Source organism: Myxocyprinus asiaticus, chromosome 47 (assembly GCF_019703515.2).
Source record: "Myxocyprinus asiaticus isolate MX2 ecotype Aquarium Trade chromosome 47, UBuf_Myxa_2, whole genome shotgun sequence".
Classification (NCBI taxonomy): domain Eukaryota; kingdom Metazoa; phylum Chordata; class Actinopteri; order Cypriniformes; family Catostomidae; genus Myxocyprinus; species Myxocyprinus asiaticus.
The window spans coordinates 18,785,342-18,811,287 of record NC_059390.1 but is presented as its reverse complement, the minus strand read 5'-3'; the positions used below and the strand labels follow the sequence as shown (position 1 = coordinate 18,811,287).

The 25,946-nt window shown below is 39.2% G+C and overlaps 1 protein-coding gene across 1 annotated transcript; it reads right to left on the bottom strand.

The window, feature by feature from the left end:
* Positions 1–774: 774 nt before the first annotated feature.
* On the bottom strand, positions 775–25,762 carry LOC127436757 (serine/threonine-protein phosphatase 6 regulatory subunit 2-like). The gene is made up of 24 exons (XM_051691103.1): positions 25,352–25,762; positions 18,621–18,780; positions 17,777–18,034; positions 16,131–16,317; positions 15,490–15,627; positions 14,870–14,935; positions 14,615–14,727; positions 14,338–14,451; positions 14,087–14,213; positions 13,393–13,545; positions 12,999–13,229; positions 12,249–12,313; positions 11,968–12,083; positions 11,781–11,866; positions 7,921–8,001; positions 5,385–5,482; positions 5,068–5,125; positions 4,536–4,663; positions 4,254–4,411; positions 4,023–4,158; positions 3,844–3,896; positions 3,282–3,456; positions 2,729–2,839; positions 775–2,595 (listed from the first exon to the last, which is right to left on the bottom strand). The coding sequence occupies exons 3-24, from the start codon at positions 18,001–18,003 to the stop codon at positions 2,547–2,549; spliced, it is 2,670 nt and encodes an 889-aa protein (XP_051547063.1). The 5' UTR covers positions 18,004–18,034; positions 18,621–18,780; positions 25,352–25,762; the 3' UTR covers positions 775–2,546.
* Between the last annotated feature and the right edge of the window lie 184 nt (positions 25,763–25,946).

Sequence of the window (25,946 nt, the reverse complement as noted above, 5' to 3'; positions counted from 1 at the left end):
AAAAACAGAGGTTTTAAAGTGCTAAGCTACACAAGCAAGAAAAAGGATGGTGAAGTTGAGTTTGAATGACCCCCTTTTATAAATGCCTTGCCGTCGTAATGCCCTGAATAAGAATCATTTCAATAACAGATTTATTCAATTCTGAACATAGCAAAATAAGCACTGATGTAGGCAACAATATAATGTACAGACCCAGTCTATACAAATGTTAATGTTTGGCTGAGAACTACTTTTATACCATTTTTGATAAATACCGGTCACACTGGAAAAATATATCTTTCGTATCTCAGTTTTTGGGTGCTTCATAAAATCTGCAATATATATATATACACACACATTTTACCACTATTAAGTCTCGAAAACATAAATTAAATCCATAAAATGTCGCTTTTCAAAATGAAGTTGAGAATTTGAGAACTTCAGATTCTTTTTTTTTTTTTTTTTAAAGCTGCAGCAACTAAGATTTGAGTGCTGCTTTCTCAAATGAACGGTCTTGCAAATAAAACTCTTTAGTGTGCTGAGCTATAGGGTCAAACCGTACTGTACCTATACATTCATTTTTAGAAGGAACACTGAGAAGCCTATTTCTTCACCCAATAGTAGCACTAAGTACACCATATATTTAAGGAATTGGTTAAAAGATAAAATTGAAAAAGGGAAAACATTATGCAGCTTTTTTAAAATGATTCAACCATCATCTGCTTGACCTTACAGCTGTATAACAGAGACTCGTCTGTTAATTAATCATGTAGAGAAACAGTCCAGACACAGAAACAGAATTGAACAAAGCAATATTTTGGTTGCTGAAGATCACATAAATTAGAATCTCTACATTTTGTAAAATAATATTGGTTAAAGTTAAAAATAAGATTTTTTTTTTTTTTTTAAACAAACAAAAAAAAAAAAGGGCAAATACATACTTTTGGCTTTGGAAACAAACCTATTTGAACATGTCATAGATATAAGAAGCAGAGTCAATTGAGGATTGACACCCCAGAGGCAGAGAGACATAGAAGAGCAAACACTCATGGTGTTCCAATGCATAATGGGAGACCAGGTCTTCACACTAACACCTCAATTAAGTGCCAAATAAATAATGCAACATCCCAATCCTGCAATAATCCAACAAGATTTGGTACCATCGTAAAATTGCAGAGATATGATATGTGAGAATTAAGTGATAAGAACTGGAGAGAAAAATCCTGTAGGAAAATAAATCACATGATGTTCATACAAATAATACAAGAGGTGGATCATAGTATTTCCACAAGAGCTACCAGAAAGTTCTGAAAGCATGTAAGCGAGGGTTCTGATAAAAAGAAGTCTGATGATGCATAACACTATCCTGTAGGGTGTTGGGGCAGAACTGTTTGGCATTCTGGGGGGGGGGGGGGTTTCAGTTATTTCTGACATTTAAAAACAGACAAAAAAAGCCTGTTTGCTTTTTAGAGGCGAACCCTTCTGTCCTCTTACAGGGATTTTGAAGGATTCCTTAACTGGCAAAGGGTACTATGATTACTTTTAGCTTTTTGCTTAAAACACATGATTCCATTTAGGAAAAGCAGAAAATAGACTAGAAATATAACTAGGTAGATACTGTCTGGTTGATCTGAGGGGAGAAAACAATGGATGAATGGAATTCAATACAATCAGAAGGTCTTGACAAACTAGCTAAAACGTCGGAGAAACAGTTAAGATAAATAACGCTTTGCATGCAATGAAAAACAAGAGCCTAAATAATACAAACAGGCACACCCTCACATTAACGTATAGTTACCGAATGAGTCTGAAATTTAAATTAATTGGCTAAACATTATTGCACAAGTGCCAACATGGACACCATCTCAAAGCTGAAATATCAACTCCAACTTGGAAAAAATGTCTTCAACCTCCCCCAAAGCACTTCAGAACATTAAAATACATAATTTCATGAGTTAGGCCATAATAATCTGTTTGTAAAAAAAAAAAAAAAAAAAAAAAACCTTGGCAGGGCGGTGACCGGTGCAGAAAAGTGACAAGCATTACAGCAAACTTCAGTTGTGCTTTAACGTACAGTAAAATGTTGCAGAGGTGGTTATCAGGCAACAAGGTTTTTGATTTGGCATGAGGATGTAATGATGTTATGCCATGAATGATGAGCCTGTGCTTTCCAAATAGGGCCTTCACATTCCCGTTTTCTACCATCCAAGGCTGCGAGCGAAAAATAATCCAGAAAAAATTGAGGGAGGGAGACAAACCAAGAAAAAAAAATCCTGACAGATCCTGTAATCACACGGTCACTGCTACATTTAAAACTGTGCATATCTCATACAAAATTGAAAGGATTAAAAGACTAACACCTCTGAGCACTGTACTGGTTACTGGTTTGTGTTACATGCCCCTCGGTTCTTCCTCCAATGATGGGCTGATTGGCAGTGTCCAGGACCAATAACATGGCAGCATTCTTTAATTAAACACCAAAAGTGGTATTGAGGTTTGGGGGTTCAGAATGGAAGAGGCGGAGAGTAGGTCGGCCCAGAACTGGGTAAGGCTCTTATCCAGAGCTTTCAGACCGGTCCATTAGGTGTGATCTCAGCTGAAGAAGGTGCCTCAACTCTGAAGAGAAACAGAGAGAGAGAGAGAGAGGCAGAGGTTTTTTTTTTATCTATCGTATGATATCAGCTTTGGCTGCCACTATGTAAAAGTGTGCCATAACAGCATATACAAATAGAAACACTTCCTGTTTTACCTCATCTCCGTCACAGTGGTGTCTGAGTCTTCTGTAGGTGCTGAAGACTTGCTGCTATTTTCAACTCTGTCTGTGATGCTGAGCTTCTCCAGATCTTCAGTAGACACTTCCCTGCAAAGGGACGAGCACAAAATATTACCACCAACTACTTAAAGAAAGGGTAAACATCAGAAAATATGGTAAATGACAGATTATTAAAAACAGGGCTCCCACACTTTTGGGCCAATAAAAATCCATGACTTTTCCGTGATAACAAATTTCGATTCAGATTGATTCAGCAATGAACCATTTAGATTGAATTCAAAAGAACTGACTCAAAGGAACAAAATCACACCACTCTGGCTTGCTAACATTAACAGTACACAAGAGCACTATCTGGCTAGACAGCATCACTAAATTACCACACTACAATTCTTTCCACCACAAACAGTTGAAATGGAAAGATTATATCCTATGAAATTTATAGAAGAATCTCCTCTCCCTTTTTTTGTCTGGACAAGCTTACAGCCACATTTGAAATTATCCTTTTTGAAACTACATTAAGTGTTCTTACCTTGTGGGTGGTGTTGTCTGGTTGGCAGCTGTTTTAGGGGAGTCTTCGGTCTTATTCTCTCCAAGGCCCTCTTCACTTTCTGAGCCTCCAGACGAGCTGCTGTCTGAAGCCACCAGTGGAACTTTCTGCTCAGGACTTGCCCCCCACTCTCTTGTAGACGAACCACCATCAGCCACTGAGTGGAAGACACAACCTTTCAGCAAGTCTTTCCACAAGCCAAATTGGAGAACAGGAATGCCAAAGCTATTTCAAATGCATGATGTAGAAATAAAAAGGGAAATCTGATGAAGGATATGTTGTAAGCTTCAAGATGTCATCAAAACATGGGAGTTAAGTCTGTGCTGTGTGTTGTAGCCATCAAGGCTTTTTTAAGTCCAAAACACTTGAGCTTCAAACGTTTAACCTTGTTTGTAATTCACATCAGGTAAATGTGGGATTGTGAAAACTGTGTTGGCGAGTCTGGTTGAGTTGATGTGTTCTTCCATGACATCAGTGTGATTTCTTCCCAAGTTGTCTATTAACAGAGTTAATAATCAGACACATGCAAACAGTGAACACTCACAGTTCTTCTCTTGGCCTTGTTGAGGCTGTCCCTCAGTTTGGCTGGACTCTGTGCTGTTGTGGAGAAATCAATATATAAGCAGATATGCCACATAAACCATAATACACTGCTCATTTTCATTAAACATCCCAAAGCAGAGCAATGTGCATCATTTTACACCTGAATCCAAGATCCTTTACCTGCTGAAAGGCTGGAACTCTGTGAAGGTGGCCCAGCCTGTCTCCTGCTGGCCCTCACCATCCTGCTGAGGGGAGCCACCCCAGGAACTAGAAGAGCTGCCCTCTGTCTTGCCAAAACTTGCCCTCCAGCCTTGGTCTGTGTACAACACACACACACACACACACACACGTTCAATTAATTAATACGAAAGATTCTGTTTCAAGTTATGGGCGCTACTTTGTATCACGTACTTTGTGGGGACTCTGGAGTCCTGCCGGCTGGTGTATGTGTGGAGAGAGGACTGGAATCTCCCTCAGTGTCCTCTTCCTTAGAGGCCGACCTGCGGCCTCCACCTCCATTCCTCATGGCACTCTTGGGCGAGCTGTCTGAATAAAGAGACACCCCAAACCTGGAAAAAAATAAAATAATTCATGCATGTCATGTGACATCTTTGTGCTCCTGAATAAAGGTAATTTAAACAAATAAACAAGAGAACACAATCTACTTCCTAATGCACATCAGCAGTTGTGTACCTTGATCTGGATTTTATTTTTGTTGCATAGTTGATTTCTTTTTCATCCCAGATATCCTCCTCTTCCTCACAGTCATCAAACTGCTGTATTCTCTCTTTACAACACGCCTCAAAAGCCACAGCATTGGCCTAAAGGAACACAGCGACCCAAATAATGAATCAAAACAAACTATAAAAGCAGGGTTAAAGGGATAGTTCACCCAAAAATGAAAATTCTGCCATCTTTTACTCACCTTCATGTTGTTCCAAACCCATTTGACTTTCTTTCCTCTGTGGAACACAAAATGAAATATTGGATCGAATGTTCAGTCTCTGTCACTATTCACTTTGCATCTTTTTTCCATAAAATGAAAGTGAATGGTGACAGGCTATTATTGTGCCTAATATCTCCTTTTGTGTTCCATACAAGAAAGTAACATGGGTTTGGAACAACATTAGGATGCGTAAACGATAACAGAAATTTCATATTTGTGTGATCTATCCTTTGGTGGTTCAAATAACAGATGGTATTTCAAGTGATACAAATCACTTACACTATGATCATCTGCGTCTATATTGAAGTTTATTTCAGCAATTCGATCAAATGCAGCACTGAAAGACATTGAAAGAGGATGCGAGTATTACAGGAAGGATTAGGCTCTGCATCTCTTTCTATTTAGTTCATCACTATCAATATCCACCACACAAAGTCTTCAACACTTAGAAATATCAAGGAAAATATAATAAAAAATGATGAAAATGAGTACGTCAACAATTTTCTGCAGTCACAGTCTCTTTACATTGATCTAAGAAACATTTAAAGACTTCATACACATAAATAATGGGACTGCACAACACATTTAACACTCACTTGATGTTTTCATCATGTTCACTGAACTCCTCATCGTTGAAGCCAAACTGATCAACAAAGTTGGCAGTCATCTGCTGAATCTGGTAATCTGAGAAAGCCTGCAAGAAAACCAATGAACAAGCTTAATACTTTAAATTAGAGGTCAACCAATAGTGGATTTTACCGGTACCGATTACTAAGGGCGTGGAAAAGGCAGATAACCAATTAATCGGCCGATAGTTTTAAAAATCGATTTATAGAATGCAAAAACATTTCTTAGTCTTTGCTTACTATAACAAGCCCAGACATAGATGCTACAAGAGTCCAAAATGAATAAAATCCCAGATGCTGTTTCTTGTGCAACCAAAATCCCAATAATAACCAGAAAAAAAAGAAAGATTTGGTGCATAATGATGAACTTTCAACTATTAACAAGCCCAAAACACTCAAGGGACTCTTATATTGAAATTGAGACTTACAATGCTCTATATTACAGCATTTATAAATTTAAGATTTTTCTATCCTATATATTTCACCAGATGAAGTTTAATGATGAATAAGGTTTATTTTATATATATATATATAGACACACACACACACTTGAAGTTTTGGCAAGTCGTTTAGGACATCTAATTTGTGCATGACACAAGTAATGTTTCCAACAATTGTTTACACACAGATTGTTTCACTTTTAATTGAAGAAACATCTCAAGACATCAGCCAGGAAGTTAAAGCTCGGTCGCAAATGGGTCTTCCAAATGGACAATCCCAATCCTACCTCCAAAGTTGTGGCAAAATGGCTTAAGAACAACAAAGTCAAGGTATTGGAGAGGCCATCACAAAGCCCTGACCTCAATCCGATATACAATTTGTGGGCAGAACTGAAAAAAGCATGTGCGAGCAAGGAGGCCTACAAACCTGACTCAGTTACACCAGTTCTGTCTGGAGGAACGGGCCAAAATTCCAGCAACTTATTGTGAGAAGCTTGTGGAAGTCTACCCAAAATGTTTTGACCCAAGTTAAACAATTTAAAGGCAATGCTACCAAATACTAACAAAGTGTATGTAAACTTCTGACCCACTGGGAATGTGATGAAAGAAATAAAAGCTGAAATAAATAATTCTACTATTATTCTGACATTTCACATTCTTAAAATAGTGATCTTACTGACCTAAGACAGGGTTCGTTAAATGAAGCTTAACATTGTCTTTGTGTTTGTTTTTGAGTTGCCACAGTATGCAATAGACTGGCAAGTCTTAAGGTCAATATTAGGTCAAAAATGGCAAAAAAGAAACAGCTTTCTCTAGAAACTCATCAGTCAATCATTGTTTTGAGGAATTAAGGCTATACAATGCTTGAAATTGCCAAACTGAAGATTTCATACAAAGGTGTACACTACAGTCTTCAAAGACAAAGGACAACAGGCTCTAACAAGGACAGAAAGAGATGTGGAAGGCCAGATGTACGACTAAAACAAGAGAGTCTCTAGTTTGAGAAATAGACACCTCACATGTCCTCAGCTGACAGCTTCATTGAATTCTACCCGCTCAACACCAGTTTCATGTACAACAGTAAAGAGAAGACTCAGGGGTGCAGGCCTTATGGGAAGAATTGCAAAGAAAAAGACACTTTTGAAACAGAAAAACAAAAAGAAAAGGTTAGAGTGGGCAAAGAAACACAGACATTGGACAACAGATAATTGGAAGAGTGTTATGGATCTTAACCCCGTTGAGCTTTTGTGGGATCAGCTAGACTGTAAGGTGCGTGAGAAGTGCCCGACAAGACAGCCACATCTATGGCAAGTGCTACAGGAAGTGTGGGGTGAAATGTCACCTGAGTATCTGGACAAACTGACAGCTAGAATGCCAAGGATCTGCAAAGCTGTCATTGCTGCACATGGAGGATTTTTTGATGAGAACACTTTGAAGTAGTTTAAGAAGTTCTGGAATTTTTTTCAAATTGTAATAGTAATTTTTCACATTATTAATGTCCTGACTATACATTGTGATCAGCTGAATGCCACTTTGGTAAATAAAAGTACCAGTTTCTTTCCATAAGAGCAGAATCTGTACATTATTCAAAATTTTGGCCACCAGTGTGTGTGTGTGTGTGTGTATATATATATATATATATATATATATATATATATATATATATATAAACCTATCACAACTATCAGCATACATTTTTGCAGATAACCGATAGTTCCAGAAAGCAACTATCAGCACAGATTAATCGGTAAAATCGGTAAGGAGCTTTAAGCGATTTTAGCCGTTCTACTTCCACGAGACTGAGCCACTGAATTAGCCACGCTATCTCTTTCCAAAGCCCCACACTCCAAAGTTGCCATATGAGTTAAAACGGTTGTGAACAACACGTAAAATGATTGACAGGCAGAAAGCGTCAGTGACTGTAGCCCGCAGACACATTTTTGTTTGCCGTTTACAGAATCTAGAGCTGTCACAGTGATCGGTGAGATATCTTATTTTATCATTATCTTTCATGGAGTAGGAACATTTTTTGCATACATTTCCATGAAAAGATTGCCGTTTCTCACCTGCTGGATGGACAGATCATTGGGGAAGGGACTCTCCATGTCATCATCTTCACTAGATGAGTGCAAGTTATGGGTGCTCACCTGGAACACAGGATGAGAACCAATCAGAGAAAATCAGCATTAATCCATATGAAAAGCTATGTATATGACATCTATTTAAAAGTTAATCAACGCAAAATTTAAAATAAAATTCATTCAAGTTTTGAAAGAAATGTCGTGACCGAAGTCAATAATTTGCAACCCCAATTCCAAAAAAGTTGGGACAGTATGAAAATGCTAATAAAAACAAAAAGGAGTGATTTGTAAATTATATTCACCCTTTGCTATATTGAAAGCACAACAACTAAACATTATATGATGTTTTACCTTGTGAATTTCATTGTTTTTTTTTAATGTACAGTAATTTCAAATCTGATGATTGCAACACGCTCCAAAAAAGTTGAGACAGGGGCAATTTAAGACTAATAACAATTTGACGAGTTGAAATAAGGTGATGTGAAACAGGAGATGTTAAACAGGTGAGGCAATTGTGTTTATAGGTAGCTTCTAAAAACAGCCTAGTCCTTCAAGAGCAATGATCATTCGAGACTTGCCAATTTGCCAACAGATGCTTCAGCAAATAATCCAGCACTTTGAGAACAATGTTCCCCAAAGACAAATTGGAAGGATTTTGGGCATTTCACCCTCTACAGTGCACAACATAGTTAAAAGATTCAAGGAATCTGGTCAAATCTCGGTGCGTAAAGGGCAAGATGAAAACCACTTCTGAATGCGCATGATCTTCGATCTCTTGGGCGTCACTATCTTAAAAAACGTCATTCATCTGTAACAGAGCATATGAGGAGAGCGTTGAGTGGAGCGGTGATTATTCCACCTGAGCAGAGCGCCATTTTGAAGATTCCATTCCGCTCTCTCAGGCCGCTCAGTGCCGCTCGCTCAACCCAGTATGCGCTTCGTGATATGCTGGTTTGGGAGTCTGCAAAATAAGCTATAGGCCTGAGGTTATGGAGCTCAAACATTGTTTTAGTGAAGCTGCAAACCTTATAGCCTGTGGAGCCGGACGTGGTCGTGTGTCTGTCACTGTGGCGAGAGGAAGAGGTAAGGACCATCACCTGGTGATTAATGATGCGTAACACCTGTTTCTCGTTACAGTGACAACGGAGATGGGCTTGAAAAGGCCTACGAGTACGCCAGTGAGGCAGAGAGAGTTGCGTGATGCTTAAAAGCCACGTCCGTATACGAAAGCCTGTTTAGTGTTGCATGAAGCTGAAAAGCCTGCTCTTTGTTTATGAAGCTGAACGCTTGAATAAAAGCTGATTTACCTGGACTGCCAACCCGCTTCCTTCCTGTTGGAACCTTTACATAGCCTAAATAAATGCAAAGTATAAATCAAAGTTAAGAATGAGGAAATCGAAAGGGAGTGTGGAGAGACCGTGAGAATTAGCAACTATTCCTTTTGGAATCGTACGCGTCACATTGCCAGAGAGCACGAGGATGTGCTATGCGAACATGTTAGTGCAGCAAAAGGTGAGCTAGTAGGCTACACTACTATTTGATAATAAATTAATAGAGAAGTAAGGTATCTTATTGTTTTGGCAGCTAGATGCAGGCCCGGTTCTGCAGAGTTGCGAACGTTAGAGCACCTTCAACTGAATATGTAAGCTTAATAATACTGCATATTGGCAATGCATTTTTTCTTGAATCCTGGCGAACACACAAAAAAATACCTGCATCAAAACCAATAAACATGTATGATCTTGCAGATCAGTGTGTCCTAATTTGCAGGTGCAGCATTCTGCTTTCATGCCTCCGTTGTACAATTGAGCATTTGATTAGTAAAGATTTCTGCTCTTGCATAGAGAATTTCATAGCGGAATTATCTCTCTTAATCGACCGCTTGTTGCTTTCGATTTCTGCTTCGGGATAAAGTGGCACATAACCGCTGGTCAGTTTCCCAAAGCCAAATCCACACCTTAATGTTAAGCGAAACGTACAACACTGACTCTAGATTTATGGTTGCAGATAACATCTTCAACATCGCTTGCTGCATTCATGCACAGAGAAAAAAAAAGCTAAAAATGATTGTAAATTAGAAGAAAAAAAAAATCTTAAACGAAGGCAGTGTAATTTGTGAATTAAATAATTTTTACTTGTTTTGGGGTAATTAAACATGATTTCATCTAATATATATATTAGACAAAATCTCACTTTATGCAGGACAAATATTTTTTATTTGTTAAATATAAATGGTTAAACCTTGCTTTACATATATAGAGCACATGCACAAGACATGATCGTTTGATGCATATAAAGTCCAGATTCACTTAATGCTGCTTTAAAAATATGAAGGAAAACAAAGGGGGCACTTGGTATCTACTAATATAATAATTATTATATAAATAACCACAGTCCTTTAGATTGCATATGATTCGTACATATAAAATTGTAGGGAATATTAATAAAGCAACAACGCTGAAAAAGAGAAAACCATTCACTGGCCTCTTCTGGATAACTTAATACACCCTTTAAAACTGAACACAAAATTAGGATGAGAAATTGCTCATTTTAATTTACAGACCCAAAGTCCGATAGCATTAAATCAGAAACCTATTAAGGTATCAAATCTACAGTATAATCATTCCATGGAGACAACTGAAAAACAATTACGAATTTCAATTTTACCTGCAATATTTTTTCCTGGTACCAGTCCATGTTTTCATTATTGCCATAAACGACTCAAACAAACTTTAAAGTAGAAAAGATTGTCTGCTTGGGCCATGCGTGTGCGGGTTATTGAGCGACGTGTCACACCGCTTCGCTCACATGCTCTGATCTGTAATGGATATCATGAACATGAGCTTGGGATTACTTAAGTAAACCTCTGTTAGTCAACACTACTCGACGCTGCATCCACAGATGCAAGTTAACACTTCACTATGCAAAGCAGAATCCATACATCAACACTGTCCGACTTCTCTGTGCTCAATCTCATCTGAGATGGAAAGTAGAACAGTGGAACCGTGTTTTTTGATCCGACAAGTCCACATTTTTTTTTTATACGAGTCCATAGTTATTGAAAAACACAGCCATCATGTTCTCTGGGCCAAAGAGGAAAAGGACCATCCAAGCTGTTATCAGCGTCAGGTCCAAAAGTCAGAGTCTGTATGGGCCAGGGGTGTGTCAGTGCCCATGGCACAGGAAACTCACACATCTGTGAGGGCACCATTAATGCAGAAATGTATGTACAAATTTTGGAGCAACATACACTGCCATCCAGCACTGTCTTTTCCAGGGACGTCCCTGCATTTTCCAGCAGGACAACTTCAAAACGCATACTGCATGGACTACAAGTGAATGGCTGCGTAAGCAGAGAGTGGGAGTGCTAGATTGGCCTGCCCGCAGTCCTGACCTGTCTCCAGTTGAGAATGTGTGGCTCATTATGAAGCTCATAATATGGCAGGTACAATTGAAGGCCTCGTACATTGTACAGCTGAAGATGTGCACAATGGATGAATGGGGGAAATTCCACTTTCTAAACTTGTGTTGTTTCAGTGGCAAACACTCGACTGTCCCAACTTTTTTGGAGCATGTTGCAATCATCTGATTTGAAATTACTGTACATTTTAAAAAATTAAATAAAATAAAAGGTAAAACATCATATAATGTTTAGTTGTAGTGCTTTCAATATAGCAAATGGTAAATATAATTTACAAATCACTCCTTTTTGTTTTATTAAGCATTTTTCATACTGTCCCAACTTTTTTGGAATTGGGGTTGTAGCATTACACTGACTATTGTATTGTATATTGCTTGTACTGTCCAATGGAATAAAATGTATGAATGTTATGCTTTTCCCTCACCAAATCCACTGTGTTTCTCCTGTTGGTCTCTCTCAGAGTCTCACCCACAAAACTCTCCCAGCGACCTCTGCAGTCCTCTGACAGCTCTGTAGATGGACAAGCACATTAACAACTCGATAAAAACACACACACAGAAACACACACACCTTTAGCCATGGTCAGCCATGATTCTTCTAGCACTACAAACCTTTTATTAGATCATTCATTTGGGAGTGAGCCAGCCCTTTCTCCAGGTTCTGAACCACAGTGTTTGCTATTCTTGTCAAGTGACCCATGTTTCCCCTCCGTCTGCCCCCTTCAGCCCTGGAGATGAAGAAAAGAAACAACATTCAACCAACAACAGAAACAAACAGACCTCCAACAATCCGAATGATGTAATGATGAACTGGGGATCAGCTACACGGGTCACACATGTGTGAGAGACACTGTATATAAATCACTGACACAAAACAGATGAGAGGCTCTTACTGGATTTTGTCGTTTTCCTCCCAGGCATCTAGAATCCTTTGCACCAGTTGGCAATGCTGGAAGAGCTGGGGAAAACAGAGAGCCATTAGTCACCTTAACAACAGGAAACACAAAGACAGTGTAGATAACAGGACGGAAATGAAAAAATGTGATGATTCAAAAAAGTATCAGTGCAGAGAACAAGAATGACACTTGATTAGATTTTTTTATTTTCTGCAGAAAACGTGATTGAGTCATGTTTGCTTGTGCAAAATTCACTGCCACAATGCTAAGGTGTTATGAGTGGTTGCCAGGGCATTTATATGTGGTTGTTAATGTGTTCTTAGTGTTTGTTTAACATGTCTCTGTGGTAGCTTGCTGACCCAAGTCAAGAGAGCACACCCTAAAGTCTCTATGATATTCTAGTCCTTAGATATGACTTGGGTTCCTCCAAAATAAGTTAATGGGATATTTTTGCCTGTTTTATTATCTGGCAGGCAAAAACTAAAAGTCTGATTGATTAGAAAAGGACGTTTTATTCATGTCCATAGCAATAATAGTGCAGTTATGCATACATTTTTATACTTTGGACTAAGGGTTTGTTCAAATCCCTCACCCTGGTATTAGCAATAGTAATAGTGATGCTTGCATCAGTATGCAACAGTAAAATGGCCCAATATCCGTTTCCTCTAAGCTCTTCTGACAGACGGTGCTGAAAAACATAGGTCATGAGTGAAAAGACAAATCGCACCAATTCACTTAAAGACCTACATTGGCGACAAGAGCATCTTGAATGGGTGTGGTTTCTGGATCTGAGTTGCAGTTTTGCCCAGGTGTTCCCTCCTCCGACTGGCTGCCTGTGCCCATAGCTGGCCTCTCATTGTGGTTTTGAAGGCCTGGGTTTTGGAAGTCCGCGTGGGCAGAGTGGTTCAGAATGGACACCACACACAGCTCAACTTGCAAGTGCAAGAAATTATTCCAAGTGTATTTAAAGAACAAATCCTGCAAGCATAGAGTGGGAGAGGAAGTGAGAACGAAATAAAAGGTGTTGGAAAATAGGATCACTATGTGTGAGTGAGTCTATGGTGTTGAGTCTGCAGTATTCATTGTGTGCGTGTGTGTGAGTGTGTGTGTGTGTGTGTGTGTGTGTAAGTAAGTGAATTACCAACAGCAGGTCCATGGTGTTGAGTCTGCAGATCTCTTGGCAGATGCTGAGATCGCAAGTCTGCAGCAGAGAAGCCACCAGTCTGGCCACATGAAGGCGGGCATTCCCCAGGGGCTGCTCCAGAACGCCCAGCGTAGTGAGTATTGCACTTCTCTGCTCCACAGGACAGGGAGGGAGATTGACATATTGTTAAAGGGCAGCCACTCTTAGCAAAACACCACAAAACACTGTCGGTAAATGTTGAGACAGTGGCTCTGTTCCAAACCTAGTAAGCTGCCTACATAGACAGCATTATAGGACATAATAGACTCTCTCCAGATGCAAAAACTGAGAAGGAATTATTTGCAAGTCTAGTCTCCAAGGCACTTCATGTGTAGATCGTTATTTGAGTTGCTGCCTATGAAAAGCATTCCAGATCAGTCACTTACGAAATTCCATTTTGGTTAGAAGCTGGCTTAGAGTTATGTATATGTAGGCAGTAGACAGCAAGGGAGCTCAACAGGAATTGGAACAGAACTAGTGTCACCTGTGCTCCAAACTAAGCTATTTGTAAACCTATAGGCTAAGCTGGGTCACAAACCTAACAGCCAACATACTTGCTTTGTCTTGTGTATTCAATAAATGAACAGAATCAGGCCAGTATGTTTGAACAAACCCTTCAAAAGCCTTGAATTCTGAAATTCTGAAATGATACCGTAGGAGGGTTCAGTAGGAGCTGCTGGAAGTCCTTTAGACGAGGCTCAATAGCACGTAAAATACTGCTGTTGACAGTGTAAGACCTTTCACATCCCTGAGAATACAGGTCCATCAGACCCTCCAGCCTAACCAAATGAGACACACGGGAACAGATGAATGTCGAAGCAAGGTCGAGTCCAAGTAAGGCTGTTATTTTGATGTTTATTTTTTATGTTTATTTTAATTGTGCCCTAGCACAGATGAACTCACCCTGGCCTCCGTGACTCCAGTAGCGTAAGAAGCACTTGCGTTCCATTGACGACAGATGCTTCAGTCCTCTCCCCTTCAAACATGTTCTTTAAAAGCTCTGCCACATTCTCTTGTCTAAAAAACCCCCCAAAAAGATGATGAGATACAAAAATAATGATTACATCAGATAAACAAACTCCATATGCGCTCACTATTGAGTAAGCAGATCTTTACACGTGGCCCACCACAGTGTCTTTGAGACCATCTCTGATTATAGATGATCAGATTAGACACTTACGACTCCAAGACAGTGAGTAAGGGGTCTGGATCTGTGACCTCTGACAGCTGATTGGCCTGGTCTCGACTGAGACGGATGATGTCACAAAGAGTCTGGGATGCATTAGATTGTCTCTGCAGAAAAATAATTCGGAAATAATGCCATAGTGCGTTATTACTCTTGTAATTCAATTGTTTTGTTTTTTTTACTTTAATATACAATTGAAATCATGTGAGGTGGAGGTGAAAAGTTAATTGGAAAGAGTGATTTTTGTACCTCTTCATCTCTCCCTGTGTGCATGAGTTCTGTAAGTCTCTGGACGAGCCTCTCTTCATTCAACCACTGCAAAAACACACATTTACATCATTATAACATATTAGAATCACAGCTCTGTAATGACTTTGATGAGTGAGGATTCAGCCAAGCCTTGGAGGGTAACAAATAGCAATCAGACCAAATGGGGGTCAAAGTCCGAATGTCTTGTGTAACATTTCTTAAAGGTAAAATCAATCAAGTTGTACGTTTTTAAACAGCTAAAATGTAATTAAAATGATATGGCGAAATATAAAAATAAAATGTACAATATACAATATTGTGTAAAGTCATATATATGAATAGGCCCCCTTTCTCGGTTTGCTGAATATCTTTTTCATTTGCATTATGCTTTCATGTCGTCAAAAGTCTGGTGAGTAAAAACAAAAATTTACTAGCCAATGGCAATTCTTTCTCCAACATGAACCTCTACTGTTTACTTGTCCAATACGGTGTCAACACAACATTGCTTTTAGTGTCAGAGAATACTGCCAGGACAATCAGCAACCACTGACAGCACCATTAATAAACAGAGAGCAACAAGTTCCATACTGTCCATTTATAGAAGGTATAACGGTGCTTACTTTAAGGACCTCCATTCTTAACGGGGCAGGCTCTACACAGCTGATGAGGCGCAGCAATAGGTCCATCATGGCCGAGGCATCAATGTGATTCAGCACCAGACTGATAAAGTTGTGTTTTTTCCTTAGGAAAGAGATTACCTGCAGGACGACAAAAACAACCAACCAACAATTATTTCACTAACTGAAAATACAGCAACTACAGCCTCGAAGTCTGCTAATCAACAGCAGCATCCAATAGTATAAGTGGGTGGATCGGTGTCTGCAGTCTTAATGAAGTCAATGCATTTTTTTGCTGCTTTTTCACTGTTAACCGCTGCTCAACTTTGACGCATTGCTGCTCATATCACTGGAAATCACCGACTCTCATTAAAAATGAATGACTGCAAGTCACGGTGTTGCTTGAAAATTGATGTCAGTGTGAACACTGCTTAAGAGATCATAATGCTTTCTATTGATCTGGATTTTTCATCTCTCAAATCACACCTTTAATGACTTTATGGTCACTGTGAGAGACTGAGACTTCTCTGAATTCTATATTCCTCATAGTCCAGCATTTCACAGGTGATGTACACTCCTGATTTGTTTTGCATGAGATCTGCTTTGTACAACATGTGCTCTAGTGCAAGATCAAGTGTGCATACCTGGTCTGTTTTGCGTGCAATCAAGTTGCCAATGGTCTTGCTGAAGAAGGAGGCCAGCAGGGGATTAAGGGGTGGCTCCTGCTCCAGAAAGTGGTAGAGCTTCTCCATTAGGGATTCATCTCCACCCAGCTTATCATTGATAAGAGAAACATCAGAGGTCAGGAGCTCACATGCAATATTTGGAAACCTGGAAAAAACAGAACCAGACAAAAAGTCTATATTTGCGACAGTTCTAATTTATAAGTTGTGGAACTCCAAGCAGTAACAACAACAAACCAAAGGCTTCTATGGTGACTTGGCCTTTGACTTTACAAACAAAGCTAACTTCTGGGGTTTTCAGCAAAAGCATTTCAGATGTTACAGATAGTTGCTCTGTAGCACTATTGATCATCTTTGTCACTTAGATACCACTAAAATAAACTCTGGTCAACTCAGTGCTAGTGTTACAGGGAAAATTAATGACACAAATGATACAGTCTGCAGGGTAATACGCTCTGTTTCAGTGGCATACATCATATTGTAGGCTTCTGCATTTGACAAAAATATTACCATGTCAAAAATCTGGATCCGACAGAACTGTTTATTTGACTGAGATGTTGTTAAAGAACACATTTCACTCATTCAATGCAACAACGTTTCACTTGGAAAGAGAAAAGCACATCTGCTTGCTCATTTCAAGACAAATGATTCTGCCTGCCTCCTACACGCCACCAACCAAATTATTTTAGTTTTCAAATGAGTCGTAATCTCTCTCATTCTCTCTCACCATATGGTCCCAACACAGAGTGCAAAAACTGATGAGGACATTTCAGCCTTTCAAATCATGACTGTATTTCTCATATTTATGGTGCAAACACAGCAATTCTGTTGTAGTGCAAGGGTAGCAGAATGTTCTGCAGGTGTAATGTTACACAGGACCTTTTAAACAATTACTTATCTTTTCCTGTTCCTCTTCCTCTGTCACTTTAAAATGCAACTTATCAGTATTGTCCATGCTTTCCTAAATAATCTGCTCTTCTGCAAACTTGAAGGTTTTTACCTGAATGTTTATAGCACTCCTGTATCTAGGAGCTCCAAGTATGCAGAGCTGCCAGTGAACAGCACTTATCCCCTACAGTCATAATTTAACAATTCTCAGTAGAAGTCGGTAGCACGTTATTACTGCCAGGTGTATTTACTCAGAGGATTCAAGGAACTTGCAATGATGGTATTTCCTAATAAAATACACTTAAATATAGTTCACCCCAAAATAAAAAAATCTGTCATCATTTACTCACACTAATGTTGTTCCAAACCCATAAGACTTAGTTTCTTCAAAGGAACACAAAAGGACAATTTTAGCAGAACTTTAGCCTCAGTCACCTTTCACTTTAATTGCATGGATGCGAAAAGATGCAATGTAAGAAAATGTGGCTACACATTCTGCCAAACATCGCCTTTCATTTTCTGTGGAGGATAGAAAATCATACGTTTACATAACAACATGAGGATGTGTAAATGATGGCTGAATTTTCATTTTTGGGTGACTTTTTTTTCCTCCTTTAACACAGGGAATTTATTCAATACAATGAGCTCACTCACAAAACAGCTTTAAAAGTGACCTCGAAAGTGATGTGTAAAACCATGTGCCATTCTCTCTCTCTTACTTGAAGCGTGTTTTCTCCTCCAGATCAGCAGGGGGCTCCTCTGTGATGAGGGTAACCAGCTCCTGCATGCAGTGATCCTTGGAGAGGAAAAGCAGGAGCTTGCGATTCTGTGCTTTGCACTCCTGCAGGACATCCTCCTCTTCCATCAACTCTCTCAGAGTCACACCCTCCCGATCCAGCAGCTGGTCGATATGGGAGGTGTTGTTCAAGTCAAACTTCCAGAACATGATGGTGGTGGCTGTAGCAGGAAGCACAGACCTGAAGAGAAATGCATTAAAAATCATGATAGGGCATACAAGAGAATTATTTTCGAAATTATTTAAAGGTGCACTCAGTTATGTTTTTTAAGTTGTGCTGGAAGTCCTCTTCAATTTATACTGACACCTAGTGGCATGGATGCATAATGCCAGAGCAATCTTCTATTATCAAAGTGAATGAGAGATGAGGGAAGAGTGGAGGGAAAAAAAGATGGAGTGGGAGCCTGGAAAGAATGAAGAATAGACACAGCAAGTAAAACTAACAGATGAAAGAGAATCTGGAGAATAGAAGATCGAGGAAGGAGACAAAAATAATTGATGGTCCTTTAAAGCATCCAACTTATACATCCCACTCATCCCACAAAACATGAAACAACTGGAAAAATAGGTGCAACAATTCTTTCTTTCATTGCTGATTGAAATTACCTTGGCTGTTCGATTTTCTAACAACTCTGGTCATGAACAAAGCAAGTAAAGTAGACATTTTCCACAGGATGACTGGTACCCACGCATCACACCCAGGGCGATATATTTCACACAAAAACCCATGAACATTTCTAGCATTTGTTAAATAAATATATTTTTACCAGCTGATGAAACGTGTGAATCCTTAGTTACACCTCCTCCACAGACAGACAGGCATTTGAGTGGCAGAATGCAGACAGCACAGAATGACCTAGCATCAATCTGCATGAGGTCAACTTCCCACCAGGCCCTCCTCGAATACACACCTCAGAAGAACTGACACTGTGGAAATGAAACAAGAATGTGAAAGTGCAAAGTTGTGCTTTCATAAATTAATGCAGGTAGTGTGAGAAACACTTCGACCAATGTGACAAGCCAATGTGTCTGCAAATGGTGCACAGCACAAAGTATGACAAATTAATAATGTATAAACATATAATGCAAAGCATCACATTCTCTGGGTACCATGAAATATACAATACACTCTGTACAGCACTGCAAGATGAAAATCTTCAAAGAATGTTCCGGGTTCAATACAAGTTAAGCTCAATCGACGGTATTTGTGGAATAATGTTGATTATAACCAAAAAAATTATTTTGACTCGTCTGGTTGTTAAAAAAAGAATGATAATTTGGTTACAGTAGGGCCCTATGAAGTCCATTTTATTTTTTCCCAAATTCTTTGTTTTACATTTTATTTTTTCAATTTTTTATTTTAAGCTGAACAACACTGTTTTATGAAAAAACGGTCTAATCAAATGAATTCATGTAGCTCAAATCAAATGAAAAAACAAAAAAAATACTTTCAACCCTCAACTGTCATGTTGGGAGAAAGAATCTCCATTGGCTAGCACATTTTTGTTTTTACTCGCCAGACTTTTGGCGACATGAAAGTGTAATGCAAATGAAAAAGATATTAAGCAATCCGAGAAAGGGGGCCTATTCATATATATGACTTCACACAATATTGTATATTGTACATTTTATATTTCGCCTTGTCATTTTAAATACATTTTAGTTGTTTAAAAACGTACAAATTTCACATTCTATCAATTTATATGATGTCACGAAATTGCATTTTTAATAATGATAAAATCTGTTGTCACGGTCTGAAATTTCATACACATTTTTAACCAAAAATTCACACGGTTAGAATTATTATAAAAATTAGGGCTTTCACGATTATGAAATTTGGCTGACAATTAATTGTCAAACAAATAATTGCGAATATGTCGTTTAATTGCCTATTTTTGGTCTCTCAACGAATATGATGATTAATTGTCATACAACTGTTACTATTTGTGCTTCATGTAGACAACAAAGTAATTTATAGAAATTTAGCTCTGGCCATATAATAAAATATGGGTATATGAATTCCTTTTCAGGCTTCAAAAACATATGAATGACAATCAAATATAAAAGTACACATTTTAAAATAATTAAAATGATATTTTAATTATCAAAATATTTCTAAATAACTAAAATATGTGTCTTATTTTTCAGGTTTTGTCTTGGTCCATTACATTTACATTACATTTTAACACAGTTTTTTTTTTCTTCTCTTGTTTGTTTTGTAACCCAGCCAACCTGTATAGATATTATAATATAACATTATATAATATATTATGCAATGGTAAAAATACACTGATCAGCCACAACATTAAAACCACTGACAGGAAGTGAATAACATTCATTATCTCGTTACAATGGCACCTGTCAAGGGGTGGGATATATTAGGCAGCAAGTGAACAGTCAGTTCTTGAATTTCATGTGTTGGAAGCAGGAAAAATAGGCAAGCGTAAGGATCTGAGTAACTTTGACAAGGACCAAGTTGTTATGGCTAGACGACTGGGTCAGAGCATCTCCAAAACAGCAGGTCTTGTGGGGTGTTCCCGGTATGCAGTGGTTAGTACCTACCAAAAGTGGTCCAAGGAAGGACAACCGGTGAACCGGCGACAGGGTCATGGGCGCCCGGGGCTCACCAATGCGTGTGGGGAGCGAAGCCTAGCCCATCTGGTCCAATCCAACAGAAGAGCTATTGTAGCACAAATTGCTGAAAAACTTAATGCTGGCCATGATAGATAGAAAGGTGTCAGAATACACAGTGCATCGCAGCTTGCTGCGTATGGGCCTGCTTAGCCGCAGACCGGTCAGAGTGCCCATGCTGACTCGTGTCCACCACCGAAAGCGCCTACAATGGGCAAGTGAGCGTCAGAACTGGACCATGGAGCAATGAAAGAAGGTGGCCTGGTCTTAGGGGGCATGATAAACTGGTAGAAATCTGCCAATCGGTATACAGTTTGGATTATTGTCTCTATCTCGGTAATGCAAAACTGCCACACGAGAAATGTGTACAGCACATAACACACACACATTACACACTCTGTCAGATAAATGGAGGAAGGCGGAGCGACTGCTCTTTCCTGAAATTCATTTGAATGAGAAGAGGAGATTATGAAGGAAAATGTGTGTCTTCCGTGGTGTGGAATTGGTTTGGCTTTAGAAAATGTGATACCGAGAAGAAAACAGCGATTTGCAAGGTTTGTACATTGTGCATGTCGATATATGTACATATACATGTGCGCGCGTCTATCAGTGGTCAGTGCTTCTCATGAGACTGAGAAAAATGATGGAATACATGGTTTTTCACTGACAGCTGCACGTGTCATTAGATGAAAAGCATGTCTAGAACGCAAGAAAACGTCACTGAATCCGCTTCTGAGGCCCGAAATTTTGCTTGAGCGACCGTCAAAGCAAATTCAATGAGATTCATCCCGCGCTCCAAACATGCCTCCCACCCAAACACGCGCAGCTGTTTGTGCGGGTGTTGCACGGATGTGCAATCTGAAAGACACAAGTGTGCATGAGTGTTGAAGGCATCCCATTCCCTTCATTTGTGCTGCAGTGACAGAAAAAGCGCAGATCACACCCGCTACTCATTCTGGTTTCTCTCAGTGTCATGTTGGTTTTTAAAACGCACATCAAAACCCCTTCTAAAATTCAGTTCGAATGATGTTTGATATCAGGAAACAAACCATCCAACAAACCATCCAATAGTGCAACTGCTTTACGTGCACTATTAATAAGTTTATACCTCATTCAATTTTTGCGGGAGTTTGGCGCAAACCTCTGAAGATGTTGTGCGTATCAGAGTGCTTGAAAAGCGGTTCATCTTTACACAATCTCAAGAGACCTGCTCTGGGTTACGTCCGTGGTGCGGGTCCATGATGCTCGGAATTCAACTGAATGAAAGACAAGCTCGTTTTCCTGTGCGCTCATGAGACACAGCTTGCATGGAAAGACGAGGCTGAATCCAGCTTCTTAATCGCCTGCTTTTTATTCAGTTAAAGGATTTCAGAGCTTCGACACTACAGAAGTAAATCACTGGCAAGTGAAATGTTAATATTTACTCACCAGTGGCTATTAAGAGACATATTTTATTCGCATAGCGCGAAATTTACTTGCAATGTATAGGGCTGACTTTACAATACACCACTGCATAATTCATTTTTTTTTATCAAATTAAGTGCTTGCACAAAACAATTGGAGTTTTTTTTTTTTTTTTTGGTCAAATACAATGCTGCATAATGAAATCACAGTATTAATGAAAGCATTGATGATTTTTAGTCAGTACAATAGCACTCTTGCTTGTGAGATTGTGCAGTTTCCCCTATATGCATTCAGCAGTGGCACACTGAGTGCCGGTACTGAGATTTCACATGAATCATTAATATTCTTTATGCAACATGATGCTTGCAAGCCCTAGTCAGCTGCACACTTCACACTGCGCACAGTTGAATGCTGCTGATAAGAAACGAAAAAAAAAAATGAAAAAACTAAAGGAACCCCACCACATACACAAACAAATGCACGCATGTACTCACAGTGTATACACTAGTGTAAGCTTGCACAGTGAGAAAGTTGCATATTGCTGAACTTAGGATTCAACCACGTCTCTGTAAGCGAGCGATGCGATAAAACTATTGCTCCTGATTATAATCAACAAAGCAAAGCTTTCAACAATGCAAGCGCGGGACTTCAGGGCAGTCTCGTTTTGATCGCGTACACATCATGGATGTTCTATTTTTGCTTCGCTATAAGCAACGCATACATTAAATTCATCTAAACCGACTGATCTCAGTTCAGAAATCTCTGTGGCTGACGTACGGAGGTACGTGACAAAACAACATGGCTGTGATCATAGTGGAGCTAGTCTTTGGGAGAACCGCCAACAAAACTACATCTGGTAAGAAACCGAATTATGTTGGAAAACATGGAAATCTGTTTGAATCAAAAGATTAGTCTATAGTTTCACTTTTCAATTTGTCACTTTTAACATTTGAGTGATTTATTACGAAACGCCATGCAGCTAAACACAATGTACACTCGTGTATTTGAGCGCTATTTTTCCTTAGAAATCTTCTATTTACTGTGCATTATCACAATGAGAAGCAATGGATTCATCCAAAAGCTGAAAAATGTTGCTTTCAGAGGCTTTATTTGGAGTTAGGATGAAAATATGGTGCATTTCAAACTGTTCTGAGACCAGTGAAGACAGACAGCAAAAACAAAAATCATTTAAAAATTATTCCATCCGAATAAAACTGAGGTAAGAATTGAGAAAAGTAACCACCATGAGATTGTTATACATTTTCAGATGTTTTAGTAAACTGTACCCACAGAGTCCTTCAAGTGTCAAAAGCCCCCAGTAAACACACGACAAGGCCAACATGAATAACCCATCTATAATGCAAGTATAATGTAAATTCTAAGGTCGTTTTAAGCTATTCCTCCACCAATGCGTGTAAATATGTGTCTGACGCGTGAACAACAGAACTGCTGCTGAAAAAACACTTTATTGCTTATGTAATGTAATTACTATTGATATATTATTTTTACTATTTATAAATAAAATATATAATAATTTGATATTGATGTCAAATTCCGTGACGTTCCGTTTTTTTCCCATTAATTCAATTTTTATGACTGGATTCCGCGCTTCCATTCACGTTTTCCAAATTGCGTAAATCATAGGACCCTAAAGTAAATGAGGCCGGTCCAAAAACATTAAAGGAATATTCCAGGTGCAGTATGTTAAGCTCGAACGACACCATGCGTGGCATAACGTTGATTACCAGAATAAAAAAGTAGTAAAGTTGTTTAAATCATAATTTTTATGGTCGTTTTAGGGTTTTGCAGTGTTATGTTATCATGGCAACAAAGCTGTAAACCTGGATATAACTTTTTTCACGTCTTTTTTTTAAAGAAAAGGAGGGACGAAATTAATTGTTAATTGTAACTGTTAAATAATTGGTAAGCTATATTATGCCACAAATGCTGTTGATTGAGCTGGAAATGTAAGCTATAAGTTTGTGCGCACGAGTGTTTGTACTACTGACATTTCCTTGCCAACAGTGAACAAACACACATACACACTCTCTTCCTCAAATGTACCCCCATGCTGACATATAGTTATGGCACTAGTGAGGTTCATGCAACAAAGAATAATTCTCTTGCGATCAGATTTCAAGCCTAATGCTCTTAGACCCAATGAAAATATCAAATTCACCACTTTTGAAGGTGAAAATAGAAGGTGCCACTTGACACTGCATTTTCTCGCAAACAAGATGCCTACCTACGCCATTAATCATGTGTGTATGCCATACTAAAGACAGCACCTGGTAACAGCTTTCTTGAGCATTACATTTTCATCTGATGGCATACCAAAGAGAACACACCATACCGGAAAGAAGCTCTATCACTGATCTGCAGCTGTGCAAGCTGAAGCACTTCAGACATTTTGGTCACTTGTGCACAAAGACATGGGGACTTGTTTCCTCTTATGTGGACATCATTGTGTGCACGTGCAGAGAGTATCATCTGGAGCATACAGGCACAATATGCTGCTCAGTACAATAACAACACCCAAAGCACTTCCCAATAAACTCTAAACAGGAAAGCAAAACTCAGCTCTACAATCCATCAAAAATAGAACTAGGATGCAGCATTTCCAAACAATACATGCTGACACACACAGCAGACACGAGCAGGGATGTTGCTCTGACAGCAGCTGAGGTCAAATAAGTTGGCCATGATTGCAGAACATGGTCTCTAGAAGCTGCATACTTACTTAAGTAGTTGATCTAGCAACATGTGCTGACCCCTTGACGCCAGGGGGATGTTCACACATTACAAAACTCCAAATGAGATTGTATTCATCACACTGAATGGTCAGGATCCTGTTGTACAACTCAATAGTAAAAAAAACTGCAAAGGATCAACTGACTTCTGAACTACTCAAGTGGCTGACGATGACAACATGAGTTGGATCAAGTGTTTACAAAGTCAATAACATACCAGAACATTTTCCCACCTCATAGAGCGTATAAGATTCACTTCAATCAAAACCGCATATACGGGAATTTTGAAGTTCAGAATGAGAGTTTAAGCAGAAAATCTATGTGGACGCATGTTTACAACTGGGCCCCGTTAGCATCAGCGGCTAACATTAGCTACAAAAGGGTTTCCGTGTTTTTATAAGAGCCACAAACTCGAACGGAAGAAATCAGATACACACTCGTTAATAATCTAAGCGGGTCAGAGGGTGTGTAACGAGAGCATGGAATTTTCTAACGCTAAATTACGGGACGTTTTTGGTTTGTTTGCTACCTCGGCTGGCTAACTTCAGCCGAATCTCTCTCAGAAGTTTTTCTGCACCTGAGGGGAAACTAAACTGGCACATTTCACACCCAAATAATCCATAAACAACCACGGCTCGTTGCATAACAGGGGGAGACTGCCCGGGGTGGGCTATTTATCCAAACAGGTAGGCAGTTTTTCCACTCTAACTTACCCCCGCTGTGAGTGTCTGCAGACGAGCTGCTGGTTCTGGTTGTCGGTTAGTGCTGGTCAGGCTCGTGCAGCGGTGGCGCTACTGCTGCCCCGCGCGCGCTCTCTGAAACCCCGCAGCTGCCACGAGACCGTTTTCCTCTTAACTATCTGCACAGAGCGAGAGCCATCGCGCGCGCAAAAAAAAAGTTGTTTTCCCCTCTCTCGTTTATTTATTTAATTATTTTCAAACAATTATTCTGCTGTAAAGTACTAAGCAGAGTTATCTCGAGCAATGCAAAGAACGGGGAGCAGAAAATAAAAATCGCTCATGTGTTTATTCAAAATGGCGAAACCCTCTGTCTGACAGAGACGTGCGCGTGCTGTCAATACGCACGGAGTGCGCGTTTCGCGCGTGCATTCCTCTTGCTTGCTCTAATCAAGTCAACATTTTTTTTTTTTTTTGGCTTGTTTTTGGAACATTTACAATGAACTCTTTTAGGGAGATGAAGGTGAAGATAAGAGAAAGAGATAGTGTATAAAATAAAATAAAAATAAAATAAAGAGTCAACAATGTTTGTTTGTTTTTTTGGCTTGTTTCTGGAACATTTACAATATTG

Bases quoted from the DNA above. Each gene is read 5' to 3' on its own strand.
- LOC127436757 (XM_051691103.1), bottom strand. From the start codon at position 18,003: ATGTTCTGGAAGTTTGACTTGAACAACACCTCCCATATCGACCAGCTG. The intron at 16,318-17,776 runs GTAAGAGAGAGA...TGTTTTTTCCAG, and splicing joins GAGGAGAAAACACGCTTCAA to GTTTCCAAATATTGCATGTG. The intron at 14,936-15,489 runs GTAAGCACCGTT...GTGTTTTTGCAG, and splicing joins TAAGAATGGAGGTCCTTAAA to TGGTTGAATGAAGAGAGGCT.